Consider the following 19687-nt stretch of genomic DNA (forward strand, 5'->3'; position numbering starts at 1 on the left):
ACGCTCATCCCACATATATGTAACACCACGTTTCTTTGCCTTGGGTTTACTTACCCACAGGCAGGAAACTGGAGCACACTCAGGTGTCTGCCCCTCGAGAATGGAAGGAAGATATTCCTCTGAATATCCAACCCAAGTCAGAGAAGCAGCAGCAAGCATAGCCTGGCAGGCGGAGCCCAGGCAGCCTGCGGCTGAGGGTCTGACGTACCTACTAGACATGCTAGTCAAGTGGGTGTGGAGACGCAGCTCCTGGCACTCAGTCTCTAGCCTCGTCCAGGGGAACCACGGTCCACCCAAGCACGAGCATCAGTAGGCACCTCCTTGCAGGATGTATGAGGGACCTTGCTTCCCTGGCTTGGAATCCATGCTCAAGTAACCGGCTGATTGTAATTTAACTTCCCAAGGAGATCTGCCTAAGATGAGAGAATGATACTTACCTTTCTCATTGTAAATTAAACTACTAATGGGAAAAAGTTTCTGTGAGTTTGGTTACAGCGAGTTTGCCATGAGACAGTTCTGCTCTCCACGTACTGACATATTAAGTCTGTGAGTCGCAAGTTTCCTCATCACACGGGGGTGTCAGATTTGCCTCCATCAGACTTCAGCACCCAGCGGTCCGGTGTGGTGGCCACAAGCCACACGTGGAGACTGGGCACCTGAGACACGGCTGGCCCAAACTGAGATGTGCTGTAAGCATCAAGGACACGCCAGATTTCAAAGACTTGGTAACAGAGAAAAGAATGTAAAACATGTCAATAGTCACTTTTTAATAATGGCTATTTTTTTCCCTCTTGTTTTGTGGCTACATATCTAAATGATAGAATATTCTGCACGTGCTGGAATAAATTTCATCTTTGTTTAAAAACATGTGATTACCCCAGAACTGACAATCACCTACTCAGCTCATGCCGTATTTCTACCAGTCCTCACTCTTCTATGCAAATGGTGACAGTATGTTTGCATTCAGAGTTGACACTTATCCCTTCTAATGAAACAGAGTTGGGGAGCCCAAGGAGAGGCCCAGTGGTGCCTTTCTTACACTGAAACCAGTCAAGCAGAATCAAGTGGCCATTTCCTATTACCTGACTTTAAAAAGGCCAACACAAGTGGTATTCTGGTACCTGCACGAGGGCTTGAGGTTTCCACCGTGGGAACAAAGGGCTGTGGAGACCAGAGGCTGGGCTCAGAGCCGACTTCTCTGGGCTGTTAGGACTCAGCCATCTATGCCCCAGGCCTCAGCATCTCACCTGTGAGGTGCAGGTGACAGGTGGGCCCACAGGATGATGCCTGCACCCACCGACACCTGAACAAGTGTCCTGTGAGCCAGTGCAAGAATCAAGAAGTGGACGCTTAGTCTTCCTGGTAACTGCCTTATCCTTTCCCACAGATTGACTTATAAGGTAAATATCAAAGATAAAAATGTGAAAAGATAGGTTTTATTCATCAAAAGTGAACAGCAACAGGCACATATTAAAATGAGTCTGGCAAAGCCTTTTACAAATGGCTTTACACTCAAGCTTTCTCCCAAGAAAATGGCTGTTGCGACAAACTGTAAACATAATTAATAAACAGTCTTTTACAGTAACAAGGGAAATACAATTGAACTAAAAGAAAGCACCGATTTCTCTTAAAACTAGATTACAGTTGTGCTTACTATACATGAAACAATTTAAAACAAATTACAAAAGTGGAATGTTTGTTAAATTTAAAATTAGTCCTTAGATTTTTTTTTTGTCCTAGAAAACATCTGTTCACATCAAAAGGCCCGTCGAAGGGGAACATTTCGTCAAAGGGAGGGACGAGAAAACAATGCACTTTTTTTCAAATCAAAACAAGAAGTTTGGTCACTTAGCTTGGTGCATAGTTAAGGCATCTGGCATCTGGAGCCATCATCTCTCACGGCTGACCTCCCTTCCCCTCCCACGTGTGGCTGCTCACTACGTCACATTCTACAATAATAAATAAAAGCCAACGTCTCCGATCCTTGCCATGTGGATAAATAGAACACATGCACAATCACACATGCACGAGCGTGCCCCAAACACACATCCACACACACACGACATACCTCTCACTCCCTGCAGTGAGAGGACTTTAGTACCCTTGCTCTGAAGGACACACTGGCCCATCCCACTTTATTTCAGATTGGCAATACCCTGAGCTGATTATGGTGTTTTAAACATTCCACCTTTTGTTTGTTTTCTTGCATGTGCAGGTCAAGTGTACAGTAGTGAAGACAACATGCAATGTCTTCACCGCGGAATCATCATACAGCTAGGACACTGGGGTTCTGCCCCGCCCGCCCCAAATTAAAAACCAAAGTTAAAAAAAAAAAATTGCATTGCCAAACAGCACTGGAGTGAAAGCTCGGCGGCACTCTATGATAAATGCTCAGTTTCCAGTGCACGAAATAAAACCAGAGCAAATGGGAGGCTTTGGTGGCATCCGAAGAAAAAGAAAGGCAAACTGGGGGAGGGGGAGAAAGAGCTGCAGTTCTAGGTTTGATCTTCAGAATTCTTAGTGGTTCCTTCACAATCATGCTCCAAGGCAAATTGAGAACCAATATTTCAAGAGTTGGTTTGTAAACATTGAGTCCTGCCAGAGGTGCAGACACTGGGCACTTCACATTTCCATTTTCTCCGAGAGAACCAGTGGAAGGTACAGAAACACACTGTTTGCATCAAGCTGGTTAAATTCCGAAGCTTTCTGCTGAAGGCTTCAGTTCAGCTTCACGATGATGCTTCGAAGAGCACACGGGCCACTGCAATTCTTCCTGCAAAAACTTCCTCGCTTACTCCCTCCATTTCGCTCCTGCCAGGCGCTGCCTCTTCAAGGTCTCCCACGAAAAGCCAAATGCATATTGCTGTAGGTTCGGGTCTTGTCGTTAACAAGTGGGTTCAAATGATCCAACAGAGGAAATCTTGGAAATAAATAATGCTGGCATCATTCATTTCCCTTGGCAGTCAAGAGTAAGTTCTCTCACCTCAAGACCCCGTTTCACATTTCTAACAACCTCTAGGAGGCGTCTGCCCACTGGTTCTGGGGGTTAGGGTAACCGGTTTTCCTGAGGTATTAACTGTGAGCTCAACTCCTCGAACGCAGCATCAGTGTCCTCGCTGCTGGGCTGCTCTCTCTGCAGTCCCTTCCAGCTGGCTTTGTTCAGCCCCACGTGTCCGAGCATCGTCTGGGACAGCCTGGTGTTGGAGAACCGGGCCCATTCCGTGAACAGAGGCTCCACGAGATAGGTCATAAAACCTGAGAAAACAAGGAGAAAAGGCCTCTGTGCGTGTTCTGAAACTTTCAAATGTTAATACAGAGTTTACTCTCTTAAGTCCTACTCCAGTACTATCTAGCTGTTATTTTTCTAGACGTGTGTGAAAATTTACATACCTTCTCGAAGAATCTAAGCAAGCAACGTAATGAAACTTGGAGTGGAGGTGAGCTGACAAACGCAGCACACCTCTTCTGATGATCCCTCTCAGCTGCACAGAACCACATCCTTCTATTAATGCTTCAGCAAAACTGTGGTGGCCCTGGAGCAGGGCTCAGCGGGTCCGAGGGCTGGTTCCCGCAAGACCACTAGAGCTAAGGGGATCTCCTGGGCTGCAGGTGACGAGACCGGAGCCAGGTGCAGCAGCTCTGCCATCAGTGGGGGGAGATCATCATCCCTGTCACGAGCACAGGGCGGCTTCTATGTCTTGATACCTAGGAATTTATAAAGCCAAAACTCACGACACCATGGCTTCCCTGGTGGCCTGGTGATAAACAATCTGCCTGCCAGTGCAGGAGACCTGGGTTGGGAAGATGTCCTGAAGGAAGAAATGGCAACCCGCTCCAGTATCCTTGCCTGGGAAATCCCATGGAGAGGAGCCTGGCATGTTACAGCCCATGGGGTCACCAAGAGTCAGACACTACTTAGCAACTAAACACCACCACGACACCAAGTACGAGTCTAAGAACAAAGATGAATATAAACCATTAAAGTGAATACTGGAAGTGTACTAGGGCCTATTTCATGGACAGCTCATACAACCGATCTCCCTTAATTCAGAGCCAGAAAAAGGAAGGTGATTTCAGGACAGTGTGCATCTCTGGGTTACACAGTACTCGAGCCCACACTGTATCTGACTTAATACTACTACCCAGTATCTTAAGTGAAGTCACTCAGTCATGTCTGACTCTTTGCGACCCCATGGACTGTAGCCTACCAGGCTCCTCTGTCCATGGGATTTTCCAGGCAATAGTACTGGAGTGGATTGCCATTTCCTTCTCCAGGGGATCTTCCCGACCCAGGGATCGAACCCGGGTCTCTCTCATTGTAGACAGACGCTTTACTGTCTGAGTCACCAGGGAAGTATCTTACACAGGGTGAAAGAAGCCTCCTAGGAAACACCTTAACAAAAGCAAATATAACATCTTCCTCCTAAACTTTTGATTGAGGACGTGAAAATACACATTCAAATTCTATCACTGTTAACAGCTTTAAAATTTTTTTCATCTCTAAAACTTTCTTCTCAGGGACAGACTCTATGGACCACAAACTACACATGGTCCACTTAACCAATAAGAAAATCTCACTGGTGGGACTTCCCTGCTGGTCTGTGCTCCCAATGCCGAAGGCCTGGCTTCGAGCCCTGGTCAGGGTAGTAGATCCCGCATGCCACAACCAAGAGTTTGCATGGTGCAAGTCAAGATCCTACATGTTGTAATGAAGACTGAAGATCCTACAATTAAGACCTTGTGCAGCCAAATAATATATATATATTTTTAATGTCATGGAAATAAAGCAGTTTGCACCCACTACTTTTAATCAGAAAGTCATATATGGTCTGATGGTTGAATTTTAAGTGTACCAATTCTGATCTATGAAGTAGCAGTGACGATACTGGAAACATGGCTTTCTTCCGTGTCTCCCATCTCCTCCACATGTGTTAACTGAGAACCTACTCTATGCCAGGCACTGCTTTGGGCTGGCCAGGGCTCAGCAGTGAATAGTCGAGATGTGTCTGCCACCAGCAATGTTCTGGTGAGGAGAGACAGGACATGAGAAAAACATCACCACTGCGGTGAGAGAGCATTTCAGCCTCTGGCAGCAGCCACCCTCATACCCCCGGGTCTGGCTGAACCTGCGCCCGGAGCCCCATCTTTTTCTAGGTGCCGTAGTCAGGTCATGAGCAGGTGGGGTCTTGTGCCCAAATGTAGGACCTTATTACCACTGGTTTCATAGAATCCATTTTCTTTTTTAAAAATGCAATAGCATTCAGCCTCAAAAATTTTTTTTTAAAAAAACAAATCTGTGGCTGCGCTGGGCCTTCGTTGCCGCGCAGGCTTTTCTTCAGCTGTGGTGTGCGGGCTTCTCATTGCAGTGGCTTCTCCTGTTGCACTGGCAGGCAAAGTCTTAACCACCGGAAGGCCTGGATCCCTGTTCTTTGATTCTGCCACCATTCCAGCTGGCTGAGAGCATCTGCTTCCCGTCTCTCCCATCCAACAGACTAGCTGTCTCTCCGGGCTCTCTGTTCCCTGGGGTTCTTTGAGGTCTTCAGCACCCAGTAACAGTACCCAGGCCGGGGCCACAGACACAGCCAGGAGGCACCCTGGACTCACGAGCAGTCCCGCCACTCGTTGAATCCACTTAACTGTCCCTGTCCACGTGCCCCTCTCTCTTCTTGTCCCAGACACCACAGGGCGCCGGGTCACGTGCCTCACTCTCACCCAGTACACGACAGACCCAGGGCTCCTATCACAGAAGAAAACCTATCGACTCCACATGACTTCTGCGTACAGACCACATGCTGGCTCCGGGTAACTGCTGCTTAGCACTAAGTTTATTCTAACAGTTCCCTGACTTGCCCTAGAAGGAGATTCTTTCCAAGCCTCACTTTCCCTTAGGATTTGAGGTCGCAAAGCCCACCACCTGCTACCTGCATAAACTGGGCAAACTGGAAGAGGAGGAGCCCAGCAGCGCTTGTCTTGGGTGGCTCTGAGTCAGGAGCTGCCCAGCCACTTGTGAGTCCACTTAACTGTCCCAGGACAGCCCACGTGCTTGGGACTCCTGCCTTCACACGGTTGTGGCTGTGCGGAGCCACAACTCTCATTTACCAAGTTGCTGAAGGTAAATGAGAGGGCGGGTGCTGGGGAGACGACTTGAGGCCAGGTTCCAGTGGCCTGTGCGCAGTGCTGCGGAGTCAGCGTCAACCAGCAGGTGGCGCCGAAGAGCCTGAGGTCACGCGTGTTCGCTGGCAATCGGGTCTAGTAGTTCCAGAATGACAGAGTTTCTTTCTTTTTGGGGGGGTGGAGGCTGGGGAGGGGGTTGCTGCACTGGATCTTCATTGCTATGCATGGGCTTTTCTCTAGTTGCAGAGAGCAGGCGCACGGGCTCTGTTGCCCCACAGCATGTGGGATCTTCCTGGACCAGAGATCAAACCTGTGTCCCCTACACTGGCAGGGAGATTCTTAACCACTGGACCACCAGGGAGGTTCCTATATTTTCCATTTTAGAACAGAAAGTTACTGAAACCTGCTCTGCTTCTTTTTTAACTACTTAATTTCTGGCTGTGCTGGGTCTCCTTTGCTGCGCACGGGCTTTCTCTAGTTGTGTACAGGCTCCTCGCTGCAGCGACTGACTTCTGTTGTTGCAGAGCAGGGGCTCTAGGCACACGGGCTCAGTGGCTGTAGCACTCAGGGCTCAGTGACTGTGGCACACAGGCCTGCCATGGGATCTTTCCCAACCAGGGATCAGATCTGTGTCCCCCGCAGTGGAAGGCAGATTCTTATCCACTGGACCATCCGGGAAGCCCTGGCTCTGCTTTTTACCAACTAAAATCAAATGAGAGTAAATTACAAGGGTCAAAAAAAAAAAAAAAAAAATCCAGGAATAAGATTTCTTAAATTATTTAAAAATTAGAAATAAGCATTTTAATATTTATATTTCAGATGTACCACTCTTCCTGACAAAATTAAGGTGAATGGCATTTTAAAAACCAGTTGTATCTGAGTATGTATAGTTACCAATCTGGATGTTGGCAATTGATTCAGTCTGACGATCGCAGAGTGGACTCACACCCAAATGATACTTTTTTTCTATATCTCCTAGAAATTTAAAAAAGAGAGAATTCTTTATGTGGAATATACCTTATTGGTTAAAAATATAATTAAAGTCTCATCTTACCTGTAAATTCCTTAGGAAAAATGTAACATACTTAATCCTCATGAGAGGACTCCTTCTAAATTAGTTCTTTTTTAAATTTAAAGTTATTCACACATAGAAAAGGTTGCCAAGCTGATAACCTATTTCAAATGGAGAGGGTGGAAAACGTAACTAGATGTTATCCCAGGATTGTAATTCTGTCACAGTGTTTTAGTTTAAAACTTAAGATTTCTAAAAGGAAGATGCATGGAATGAAGATCTTTATCTTTCTGGCCTTAGTTCACAAAGTATGTCCTACGGCCACACCCTTCACACGGGACAAGTATGGAGCAAGGGCAGGACAATCCTTCTGTACAGCAAAACTTTCAAACCTGCTCTATGTCTATTCATAAATGCACACACACCAGATCATTTCAAAAGATAACTGCTGACGTTTTCAAACAGGTCCGCAATTTGCGCATTATTGGTTCTACGTCCATCTATTGTGAACTGCCACTAAAGTCTCAGGCGCCTACTGCTAGGCTCTGCAGCTGTCTGGCAGTTAGTCTGAGTTATTTTAATTGCCTGAGTTATCCTAGTCATATGATGCTGAAAAATGAAATGGACAAGTGACCACTCAATATTCAACACTGTAACTTGCCTTGATGGAAGAATTCCTCTGTTACTTTTTCACTCCACTGCTTGCTTAATTCCCAGGTCCGACACGGGTTACAAATATCGGCACACTTCAAAGCCATCTAGCAAGCAAAATATTGTAACTGTCTTAAGAAAAAGAGTAAAATTTCAAATGTACTAAGTTTAAATATACTCTAATAGCGGGGAAAAGGACACCTTAAAACAGAAAAAGAAAATGTTGCAATAGGACATCTATTATTCTTTACACTGAGTTTGAGGCTTTCCTGGTGGCTCAGACGGTAAAGAATCCGCCTGCAATGCAGCAGACGCCAGTCTGCAGCAGACTTGATCCTTGGGTCAAGAAGATCCCTTGGAGAAGGAAATGACAACCCACTCCAGTGTTCTTGCCTGGAGAATCCCATGGACAGAAGAAGCCTGATGGTGTCCATGGGGATGAAAAGAGTTGGGATACAACTGAGCGACTTTCATTTTCACACTGAGTTTATGATAGTGTTAGTTATAGCAATCATTTTATAGAGGTGCCGAAAGCCTGCTAACCAAACTGAACATGCTTGATAATTCCAGAGAGCTAACACAGAACTGTATTAATCAGAAAGCTACAAACCAGTCATTTCTCATTTTTCATATGTGAGAACTTGTTAAAATGCTGTTGGGGCTTCTCTGGCCATCCAGTGGATAAGACTCTGTTCATCCAATGCAGGGGCACAGGGTCAATTCCTGTTCAGGGAACTAAGATCCTGTGTGCTATGCGGCACAGCCAAAAATGTAACAACAAAAAAAAGCTGCTACTGTTGACTGGTACCGCATCTTGAAAACACTGTTTTTGTCAGAAATCTCAAGTGTGAAAAAGACAAAACTGATGGACCTTTCCTGCACAGCCTTGGGTGACGCTTTGCAGACCACAGCTTGCTCTCAAGATTTAACCACTCAGAACTACATGAGAATATTTCATTTTTATTCTAACCATCTGCCCTAGAAACAGAATTTTTCCAGGCCACATTTTACCTGTAAGACCAAGTGCCTATGCCTGGCATCTTCCAGATGTAGATCGCCCTTATCCAGATGGGCCCGAAACAAGGACAAGTATTCATTCTGGCGGCTGATGTCTGTGGCCAGTATCAGAGCGCCTATCTGAGCCTCCATCTGTTGTCTGGAAGTAGAGAAACAGAAAGAGAAACACAAGGCTTTCAGTTGAATAGCTACTTTTTAATTATTTTTCCCTTAATCTTAATATTCAGAAAGCTTTACTGAGCTCTAAGATATTCTGCCATTCAACTTTTAACCTACCACAAAACATGGGTTTTAAGGAACACATTTTAAAAACCTACTAAAATGGTCAAACCAAGACCAAGAGAGCTGGTAGGAAAATACCACTCGGCAAACACTCCGAAAGGAAAGCCTTCAGGTGGAATTATATGCCTTAAAAAAAAAAAAGTCTATGTACAATTGACATGTTGCTTGAGAAAATTTTTTGCTGTGATGTAGGGAACAACTTTGGATTCTTTGTTGGTGCTTGAGATGCAGGAGGAGGGTCAGATGGAGGAAAAACGGACTATTCGACTACTGACTTCTGCAGACATGAGAAAATACGTCTGAGTAAACCCTAATGAAGCTCCACCAAGCAATGCTATAAAGTTTAGATTCAATTATATTTTCAGAGCCAAATTCAAGAATCAGTTATCTGTAAGACTATTCAAATTTTCTGGAAGGGAAAATGTAACATGTTAATACAGATAACAAATATATCATCCAAAAAGCTTTCTCAAGTCAAATAGGAAGAATATTTAAAAATTCCTTTTGTTTCAATGGGCCAACCAATGTTTTCTTTGTATAATGATCAGTAAAGAGCTGATCATTATAGATTAAAAAGCTCACAATATCGAATATTAAATAAAACCCTAAAGAAGACATAAAAGGATGCGACTGTGTAGCATTCCTGATTTTCACTTTTTATTTGAAATAAATATGAGAATTCAACAGGGTTAACATCAAATGCAAAACATGATAAAAAGGAAATAATAAAGCGAGTAATTTAATCCATTTTATTCAAGAAAAAGAGCATTTATATATACTAACACCAGTTAGTACATGGTGGTAAATAGTTTTTATATATTTGTACGACAACAGCAAACAATTTCACTTACCAGAAGTACCGTCAAACTCCAAATGGCAGCCATGGATACAGACTTAAAATTTTTTTAAGCCCACCTTTTTTCTTATGATCATTACCAAAAGCCATTGTTTTATAAAGTTTTTTTAAATTGAGAAAGGGAAAGAAAAAAGAAAGAGCAGTGACAGTAACTTAAACCTTGACATCCTAACACATTTTTATGCTCCCCTTTCTCCAGAATTAGGCAGTTAATATCCACTGACACCGTTTCCCCAGGTCACCTTCTCGGGATGAGACACCATTAAAAGCTTTTGTTGGTGGACCAATGACAAGATTCTGTTGACAATACCACTGTATCGGGCTCTTTTACGTTAGTGCTTTTTGTTAGCTTTTCAAATGGCGTGTGTGTGTGTGTGTGTGTGTGCGCGTGCGTGTGTGTGTGCGTGTGCGCGTGCACGCGCTTAGTTGTTCAGTCATCCAGTTTCTTTGAGAGCCTATGGACTATAGCCCTGGAAGCTCCTCTGTCTGTGGGATTCTTCAGGCAAGAATACTGGAGTGGGTTGCCATTTCCTCCTACAGGGGACCTTCCTGACCCAGGAATCAAACCTGTGTCTCCTGCATTGGCAGGTGGGTTCTTTACCACTGAGCCACCTGGGAAGCCCGGCTCAAATGGTCTGCTTGACATCAAATGACACTGATGTCTGAAAAAAAAAAAAAATTAGGTTTTCCATTCTTTCTCTTCATTACTTTTCCTAAAACAGATTTTAATGAATCTATTTCTTATACAGAATGTTTACTTTCTATCCAATTTACCTTTACACTAAGATTTTATTCAAGAGTGTAAAATGGAAATACGTAACTCTATTTACATAAATAAGAGGTAAACATGCTTGAGCCACTGTGTATCTGGAATGCATTTTGTAGTATCTGTGGATTGATCCTTCATAAAAATTCACTGAAAAAAAAAATGCTACTAACTGTGTTTCAGAATAGGTGTAAATTACTACAATTTTGATGCAAATTTGTAAAATAAGGTAATTAACCCCAAATTAGGGCTTCCCTGGTGGCTCAGATAGTAAAGAATCCACCTGCAACGTGGGAGACCTGGGTTCGATCCCTGGGTCAGGAAGATCCTCTGGAGAAGGGAATGGCTACCCACTCCAGTATTCTTGCCTGGAGAATCCCATGGACAGAAGAGCCTGGTAGGCTACCGTCCATGGGGTTGCAAAGAGACACAGCTAAGCGACTTTCATTTTCACCCCCAAATTGTGGAATACCTGAATATAACAACATAATCTTAAAAACTTTAAATAACTGCTTTCCAACTTAATATCCACAGTTCATAACTAATTAATTTTATCTTAACCTACCTGCTCTCTAATGGCATGTGTGAGAATAAACCGGATTCTCTCAATAACCCCACTGCAGATCTCCAGTGGTGATTTTCCAGAACTGAGGTATTCTACCAAAAAAAAAAAAAAAATTAAAAAGGGCAGATCTGAATTAGCAAAGGGCAAGTCTTTCTGAACATAAAGCAATGTTTCTAAGTAATATCAGGCTGGTTAAAATTCTAGCATTCATTGAGAACCAATTTACTTTCACTCCTCTAAAACATGACCCATTTTCTAGAATACAAGAATATTAAACTTGGAGGAAGAGCTTGCACTCACCTTGTATAAAGTTGCCAGGTAATGGTTAGTTTTAATGAGGAAAGGTTGATTAACACCTGGATGATCCAGATCATGAGTGGCAGCTGCAATTAAGCTCAGCAAGACGTCCCAAGGAGTTACAGAGTTGGCAAGCTAGATGGTGGCGAGGAATAACCGATTACAGACGTGTCTGCCACAAACTGTACCATGACAACAGCTGTTCTAAATCGGCCTCCTCCCCTCATGTTTCTCTGACTGTCCGTCCAGGCCAAGGCGTGCCTGCCACGTGCTGTCCACTCTCACCCCTGGCAGGAGGCGTGGTATGATGCAGTCCCTCGCCCATGGGGAGGTCACGGACCCGGCTCACCCTTACACGGCTTCATTTGGAACAAGTGTAACTAAGATGACAGCTAAAGTATAAATCATCTTTTCGGGTATGTCCATGGTGAAAAGTGTTTGAAAGAAGGATGATCAGGGCTACACCGGCAAAAAGCGTTTCACGTCACCACTGCCAGACGTGTGTGGGTTCAGACGGCCTCTGCATCCGTGCTCGCCTGCACACTCTCCCCTCTGGTGCCCGGCACTGCTGCCCTCCGCTCCGCAGCCCTGGCTTCTGGCTGGGCGTGGCCAGTGGGAGGCTGAGGCCCCACAGCCCGTGGACCAGGTTTACCCCCACACCTGCTCAGGTCCCCTGGAATGCGACACTTAGTTCCATTGGTCCACTTTCCTGGCTGTGTAGTGGTGAAGTACCAATTTCTCCCACAAGACGGTCAAAGAGAAACTTTAGGCTTGGCCCAGAGGTTTTTTTTTTTTTTTTTCCCTCCAGAGTATTTTTCTACAGTTTAATTTAAAAATTGGGTCAGCTGGGCGTACATGCATAACACGTACCCATTTTATCACTGTATATGAATGATGCCACAATAAAGTCGGCGTTTTTTAACTGGGGCATTTTCACATATTCCACGATCTCTTGAAAAACCAGAAGAGTGGCACCCACGAGGCTGTATTCTCAGAGTTGGCGTCGACTGGCACAAACTGGCCCTGTAAGTCTGCTTCCCTCCCAACATCTAGCTGGAACAAAGGCCCCAGGGGAGAGGGGTCTAGAAGCAGGCCTAAGGGTGGGCGGGTGTAATTTCATCAGCTCTAGAACAGGAAACGCCCAAGAGCAAACACGGCTTCCATTGCATCTATGGCTGATGACCCCCAACTCTGACTTCTCTGTTTTACTGCAGACTCCCATCCACCTCTTCACTAGATCCCTCCCCTTGGATATGGCAGGGACACGCATAACCGCACACATCCACAATGGAGCTCACCACCTCCCCAGCCCTCTCCCCTCTTCTACCTTCTCTCCCTCACAGCTGCTCAGGGCAGTGTCCACCTACCCCTCCTCCTACTTCACCCCCCAGAGGCATCCAGACACCACATCCTCCTCATTCTGATTTCCAAAGACCACCAACCGCCCACCTCTCTCCTGCCCCACAGCTACAGAAACAGCCCCCATGGGCAGCGGCTGCGTTGCTGGTCTTGTCTGCTTTGTTCTCCCCCCACAGCCAGGACAGTTCTGTAAAGTCTCCCACTTCAGTCCCACAGCTCCCTATTCATCACTGGACACGACACCAATGCCATTCCTGCCCTCATGGAGCTCAGCGTAATCACCAGATGACTCGCATGGAGAAGCCGGATGCCTTGGCCTTCGCTTGGGCTTCTGCGGCCTTGCTCTCGACAATCACCTCGATTCTATAGCTTAAAGTGTGATTAAAAATACAGCCACATTTGCAAACTTGATCCTGCTACATGTCATTCCTGAGAAGGAAGCTTCTGAGTCTAATTAAATCTCCAACTTAGGGCTTCCCAAGTGGATCAGTGGTGAAAAAAAAAAAAATCCGCCTGCCAATGCAGGAGAGGTGGGTTCGATCCCTGGGTCAGGAAGATCCCCTGGAGGAGGAAATGGCAACCCACTCCAGTATTCCTGCCTGGAGAATTCCACGGACAGAGGAGCCTGGTGGGCTACAGTCCATGGGGTCACAAAGAGGCGGACATGACTGAGTGACTAAACAACAACAAAATCACTAACTTAAGGAAGCGCTTGAAATTAAATCAAGAGAACTTGCTCAGGGCTCTGGCTGACTGTAAACACCAGCACCTTACCTTAGGTTCTTTTAGGTAACAGTGCATGGCCTGAGTAACATCGGCAGCGTGGACTGCATTGTGGTAAGGGTTCTGACTGTGGTAATCTTCTTGAATCATCACTGTATCGAAGGAAAAAAGACCCCAAATTTAATTGCAAATAGGAGGCACTTACAAGTGCAAAAATTGGAACAATTATGTATTTCCCACTTACCCTACTCACGTGGCTATCAGCTACCTGTTCAATTCAGAGAGATGATAACCACTTCAGAACTCACATGACCACCACTGTGACTAACTCGTTTGAAACTTTTCAAATGAGAAGGTATTCATGTCAAATTTATAAAATTATTTTTTTCTTCTCTTTTAAAATTTTCAGTCTCACTATGCCAAACTCCTTTGACTGTCGTTCACTTTAAAAATACTTTCTTAGTTAACTAAAAGGAGTACAGTTCATTCAACAAATATGTATTGTGCTAGGTGCTGTTCTAGGAACTATGAGTTCATCAGAGAGCAAAAATCTTTGATGCAATACTAGTACAGATGTTGGGGAATGTGTGTGGATTCCAGGATGCTTTATCAGTGAGGTGAGTTTTGGATCTGGAATCAGTTTTTCAGGAGTGCGGGAAGAATGCCCTGTTAATCTGGCTTCTCTGCTCAGTGTCAGTTATGCTAACCATGAAAAAGCAGACGAGGATGAGGGGTCCAGCCACACCCGCCACCATCAAACCTGTACCATGACCCCAGCAGCCCTGCACTCAGTCCAGTGGTGCCTGGAACCGTGAGCCAACCCCAGTGGTGAGAGGCGAAGAGCACTGGAACTTCCTACTGACTCTGATTCCACCCTTTAAAATAGCTTTTTAAATACTCTCGTTAATATCTATGTTTGTATGTGCTTTTATAATTTATGTGTTAGTACATATTACAGACATACAATTTATAAATAAATATGCATTAGAAGTCTTTCAAGAAGTCCTAGATATCTCCTCTTAGATAATTAAGAGGAAAGAAAATATTCTCTTCTTCCTTAAAAAAATAAGAAAGAATCCTTATGCTAATTTTCTTCTAACACATTTATTTGGTGAAAGACCCCAATTTGTTTCCTGGCGGAGTGTTCTTAAATATCACTCTGCACATTAAAACATAGTCAAAATAATCCTTGGAGGTTGCTGTCAAGAGATTTCATGGATCAGGAAAAGAGAAGATCCATTAGGTTTTAATCTTCAAGAAGTGAGGAAAGGACAGAAGTCGTGTTGTCTTTGTGAGAAAGTTATGGCTGACATGGGAGACTGTGGGAAAGGGGCTCCAGCTCACCAGGCCCCTGGTGCCCCCACCCATGGCACTGGGCCCTCACAGCTCCCCATCCAGGGGTGCGGTCCCCCCTGTGACCAGCTCTGGCAACAGGGTTATTTGTGGTGGACGGGAAGGTGCCCGCGTCCAGCCCAAGCTCTGGGTGCACAAGCGGTCTCCTGAAAACTGGCCATTGCACTTTGAACAAGCTCGGCTCATTGTAAAATAATAATTTTTCAAAAAAAATTATTCTCTATATCTCGCTGCATTGGATCTTAGCTGCGGCATGCGGGATCTAGTTCCCTGACCAGGGATCGAACCCAGGCCTCCTGCATTGGGCACACTGAGTCTTAGCCACTGGACAGCAGGGAAGTTCCTGTTTTTTGTTTTTAATGTGACTCTGTTATGGTGCCAAACTCCTCTGCCTCCCTTTAATTTAACAGCAGACCACGTAGAGCTGAGCTGGGTCAGGCCCAGTGCCCCTGGGGAGGGCCCAGCTGAGGCCCGCGAAGTTGCCACGTGGCTCATCCAGTGTCCTGGGCAGGGACATGAACAAGCGCAGCCAGACCAGCAGCAGCCCACAGACTCAGGGCTCCATACACGTGTGTTGCTTCAAAACACTAACTTTGGGGTGGTTAGTTTTAAAGCCATAGCTGATATAACCGAGAGAAAAGGTAACAAGTTCCCGTACATTACTCTTAAATGGGTTAGAATCACTTACCTAAAAATCTACGAAGTTTCATCATATCTAAATGGAAGTACTCAATTAATCCATGGAGACTAAATAAATGAAAGGTTAAACTTACTAGACTATTTCCTAAAAAGAAAGGAGAGGAGACATTAGTAGGAATACAAGATATTAATAACACAACACACTGTGCTTCCAAATAAGGGTTTAAATATATAACATAAAGAGTACTAAGTCCTAACTGTTGTCCATCTAAAATTTACATCTTATCTTACCAGTTCTGAGTTTTAAATATCACATCTTTTTTTCCATTCTAAGAAAAAACTTTTTTTGGGTTTTATTTTTCAAAAACCAAACAAATGGATGATAAATAATTAGAACTGATAGAAAACTTTGAAAATTATCCACACTGAGTAAGTTTAATTCAATTTCCCAAAGCACCTAAAACCTCCTTGCAACCATCCCCCTAACTAAGCAGGTATGTCCCAGAGCAAAGCATCTTGACTACAAATGCTGTATTATTTAACAATTGAATAGACTCTATTTAAAGTGTATAAGCTCATATATTACTGCCAGTGTTCAGAAAATAGCATAACACATGATTCTGTATTCTCAAAAGAAATCTATGTTTCTTACAAACATATATATAAATAAGACCCAACTAGTTCCACAATGAAAATTTGTAGTAATAATATTTACAAAAAATGATAAAGGACTACTGGGCTAACCTAATCGAAAACTGCCTGAATAACTGTTAAGAAGCCCATGGCTGAGGAAAAAAAGCAAATTAACTGGAACAACGTTTGCATGAGCAACACGGGAAAGGATGTGGCTGCCAAGAGAACCCTCTTAAATACCACCTCACTCACCATCTTCAAACAGAAAGAAAAAACCCATTTCAAATCTTCCACCTTTAAGAAGTGACAAGTTAAAAACTGTATTCAAATTTTGGTAACACTCTACTGGTGCAATGAGCCCATGTGGTCTAGAATCAGGTGAAGAAGCAGGCTATGGTCCTATTTTTAGTGCTGTAACAAACAATTTTTCTTGGGACAGATACATAGATGTTTCAGAACGTATAATTAAAATAAAAATCTGATTTTTAAAAAATGAGCAAAGGATCTGAATCAATGGTTTTCCAAATAAGACATACAAGTGGCCAATAGGTATATGAGAAGCTGTTCACTGATCACCAGGGAAACGCAAATTAAAACCTCACACTTGTCAGAATGGCTATTATCAAAAAGATAAGAGATAACAAGTGCTGGCGAGGGTGTGAAGAAAAGGGAACCCCTTGGTGAACTGTTGGTGGGATTCTTAAGCTGGTGTAGTCACTATGGAAAACAATGGAGGTTCCTTAAAAAATTTAAAACAGAACTAACATCTGATTGAGCAATTCTACTTTGATGTACATATCTGAAGGAAATGGAATCACTATCTCAAAAAGATATCTGTAGCCCCGTCTTCACTGAAGCATTATTTACAATAGCCAAGACATGGCCTCAATCTAAGGGCCCACAGATGGATGACTGGATAAAGAAACCGTGATATGTATGCAATGGGATATTACTCAGGCATAAGAACCAGGAAATCTTGCCTCATGTGACAAACGGAGGGAATCTGAGGAACTGTGCCAAGTGAAAGAGAAAGACAAATGCTGTATGATCTCACCTCTACATGGAATCTAAACCCAAACAAAGTCCTGAGTTCACAGATATAGAGAACAGATCAGTGGGTGCCAGACGTGAGGGTGTGGGGAGGTGGACAAAGTGTACTGCACACTTGAATGCTGCTAAGATAACAGATCTTAAAAATTCTCATCATAATAAAAAGATGCAACTTTAATGTGTGGTGACTAGACCCATGTGGTGATTATTCTGCAGTGAATACAAACAGTCAATCACTACGTTGTATACCTCAAGCTAATATGTCAATTACACGTCAATTAAAAAAAAGGATGTATATTCATTCTCTGTATTTAGGTAATCATAGGTTCTCCCCAAAGTTGTTTCCCAAACCTAATGAAATAAATGACTGATCTCTAGGGTCTAGAATAAGTTTTAAGGAAGCTGCAATCCAATGGAAAAATACCCTCATCTGGAATTCAGGCAAATGGCAGTAAGAAAGGCATACTAACGTCTTCCCGCCAAGAACCTCAGAGGAATCTGACAAGAACCAATCTGTCAAAGTGCACCACCCATACTAGAATGAAAAGCTGCATACTACTACTACTACTAAGTCACTTCAGTCGTGTCCGACTCTGTGCGACCCCACAGACAGCAGCCCACCAGGCTCCCCCGTCCCTGGGATGCTCCAGGCAAGAACACTGGAGTGGGTTGCCATTTCCTTCTCCAATGCATGAAAGTGAAAAGTGAAAGTGAAGTCGCTCAGTTGTGTCCAACCCTCAGCAACCCCATGGACTGCAGCCTACCAGGCTCCTCTGTCCATGGGATTTTCCAGGCAAAAGTACTGGAGTGGGGTGCCATTGCCTTCTCCGGAAAAGCTGCATGCAACATTTTTTATTTTCAATTCACAAGATACCAACTGACTTGATACCAGTCAGTAAGAATACAAGTCAATGGAATTTATTATTTCAAAGCAAGTGATGCTTAGTTGATATGTTACAACAAGAAACGGGCACTGAAGAAATTCTTTTATATAAAAATGGAAACAAACGCTTTCTTGGAAAAGAAAATTTATAACTTAGAGAAAAGTTACCTTATATAAAGACACACCAAAGGACAGCCTGCCTATGGCGTTATGGCTCTCAACAGGTTTCCGGATGGGACTCTACATGTAAGGACTGGGCTACGGCGACAAAATGGGCCTAGCAACAAGGGCCCTCATGTGCCAGGTGACCTTCAGGGGTGACAAGCCCTATCTTGGTATCTCATGTAACAACTCATTCCTGCAAAAGCAACATCTAATATATTCTCTGTGTGTGTGTGTGTTAGTCACTCAGTCATGTCGGACTCTTTGCGACCCCATGGACTGTAGCTCGCCAGGCTCCTGTGTCCGTAGGACTCTGCAGGCAAGAATAATAGAGTGAGTTGGCATTCCCTTCTCCAGCGGATCCAACCTGGGTCTCCTGTATTGCTGGCAGATTCTTCATCATCTGAGCCACCAGGGAAGCCCAAACATGTCCTACCAGAATATAACTACTTTCCACCTTTCAGTGGACAAGCCAGGAGTAATCTGTCTTAGTGGGAATCAGAGCTTCTTCCCTGCCCTCCTCATAGGATCACCTGAAAAATCACCACAAGAAGAAACATAGGGCACACCGGCCCAATGAGCAAGAAGCGAAAACTACACACTTAGATACCAAGTACATGCATCATCCAGGATTCATTCCAGGCCAAGCAGCTTTGAAAGGAAAGCAGATCCAATTAAATAATGCAAGTTAAAAAGGAATTTTCTTCTGCCCACTTGTTTCCCAATAATATCTCTTCCTATATAAAATTCCTTAACTTTTGGGTGACTGTAGTGAACTGAATATGTATTAACAGGTCACCATCTGTAAAACAAGTGGGTAGCTAACCACGGATGGCTTCTACTAACCTCTAACAACTCTAAGAAGAAATCATTTGGCCACCTTTTCCACAGAAAAAGGGGTGAGATGTAATTAAAGAAGAGCTGGTGTTAGTTGCTCAGTTGCGTCTGACTCTTTGCGATCCCATGAACTGGAATCCACCAGGCTCCTCTGCCCATGGGATTCTCCAGGCAAGAATACTGGAGTGGGTAGCCATTCCCTTCTCCAGGGGATCCTCCCAACCCAGGGAGCAAACCTGGGTCTCCTGCACTGCAGGCAGATTCTTTACCATCTGAGCCACCAGGGAAGCCTAAGGCAAGCCAAGTGCTACCTAAGTTAATTCACGTGGAGCAGTGGCTAGAACTTCTGCCCATCTTACACTGCCACCCTCATTCCACTTCCACCACCACGCCCTCTGGCTGGTAGGATACATTCTTTTTAAAAATAAAATCTAGAGAAAAACAATCAACTATTTCTGTGAGTGACAAAGTGTCCAGGGGACTAAGAA

General features: G+C 44.1%; 1 protein-coding gene across 7 annotated transcripts in view; it reads right to left on the minus strand.

The window, feature by feature from the left end:
• Positions 1 to 1420: 1420 nt before the first annotated feature.
• PDE7A (phosphodiesterase 7A) overlaps positions 1421 to 19687 on the minus strand; it is a 192073-nt gene continuing 173806 nt past the window's right edge. For all 7 annotated transcript variants that reach the window (XM_069600119.1, XM_069600117.1, XM_069600114.1 and 4 more), the window contains 8 exons: positions 15684 to 15779; positions 13694 to 13794; positions 11564 to 11695; positions 11264 to 11355; positions 8789 to 8933; positions 7788 to 7884; positions 7009 to 7089; positions 1421 to 3255 (listed from right to left, as the gene is read on the minus strand). In XM_069600119.1, coding sequence (XP_069456220.1) covers positions 3047 to 3255; positions 7009 to 7089; positions 7788 to 7884; positions 8789 to 8933; positions 11264 to 11355; positions 11564 to 11695; positions 13694 to 13794; positions 15684 to 15779 — 953 coding nt within the window. In that variant the 3' untranslated portion in view covers positions 1421 to 3046. The remainder of the gene's footprint in view (positions 3256 to 7008; positions 7090 to 7787; positions 7885 to 8788; positions 8934 to 11263; positions 11356 to 11563; positions 11696 to 13693; positions 13795 to 15683; positions 15780 to 19687) is intronic.

Source organism: Ovis canadensis, chromosome 9 (assembly GCF_042477335.2).
Source record: "Ovis canadensis isolate MfBH-ARS-UI-01 breed Bighorn chromosome 9, ARS-UI_OviCan_v2, whole genome shotgun sequence".
Classification (NCBI taxonomy): Eukaryota; Metazoa; Chordata; class Mammalia; order Artiodactyla; family Bovidae; genus Ovis; species Ovis canadensis.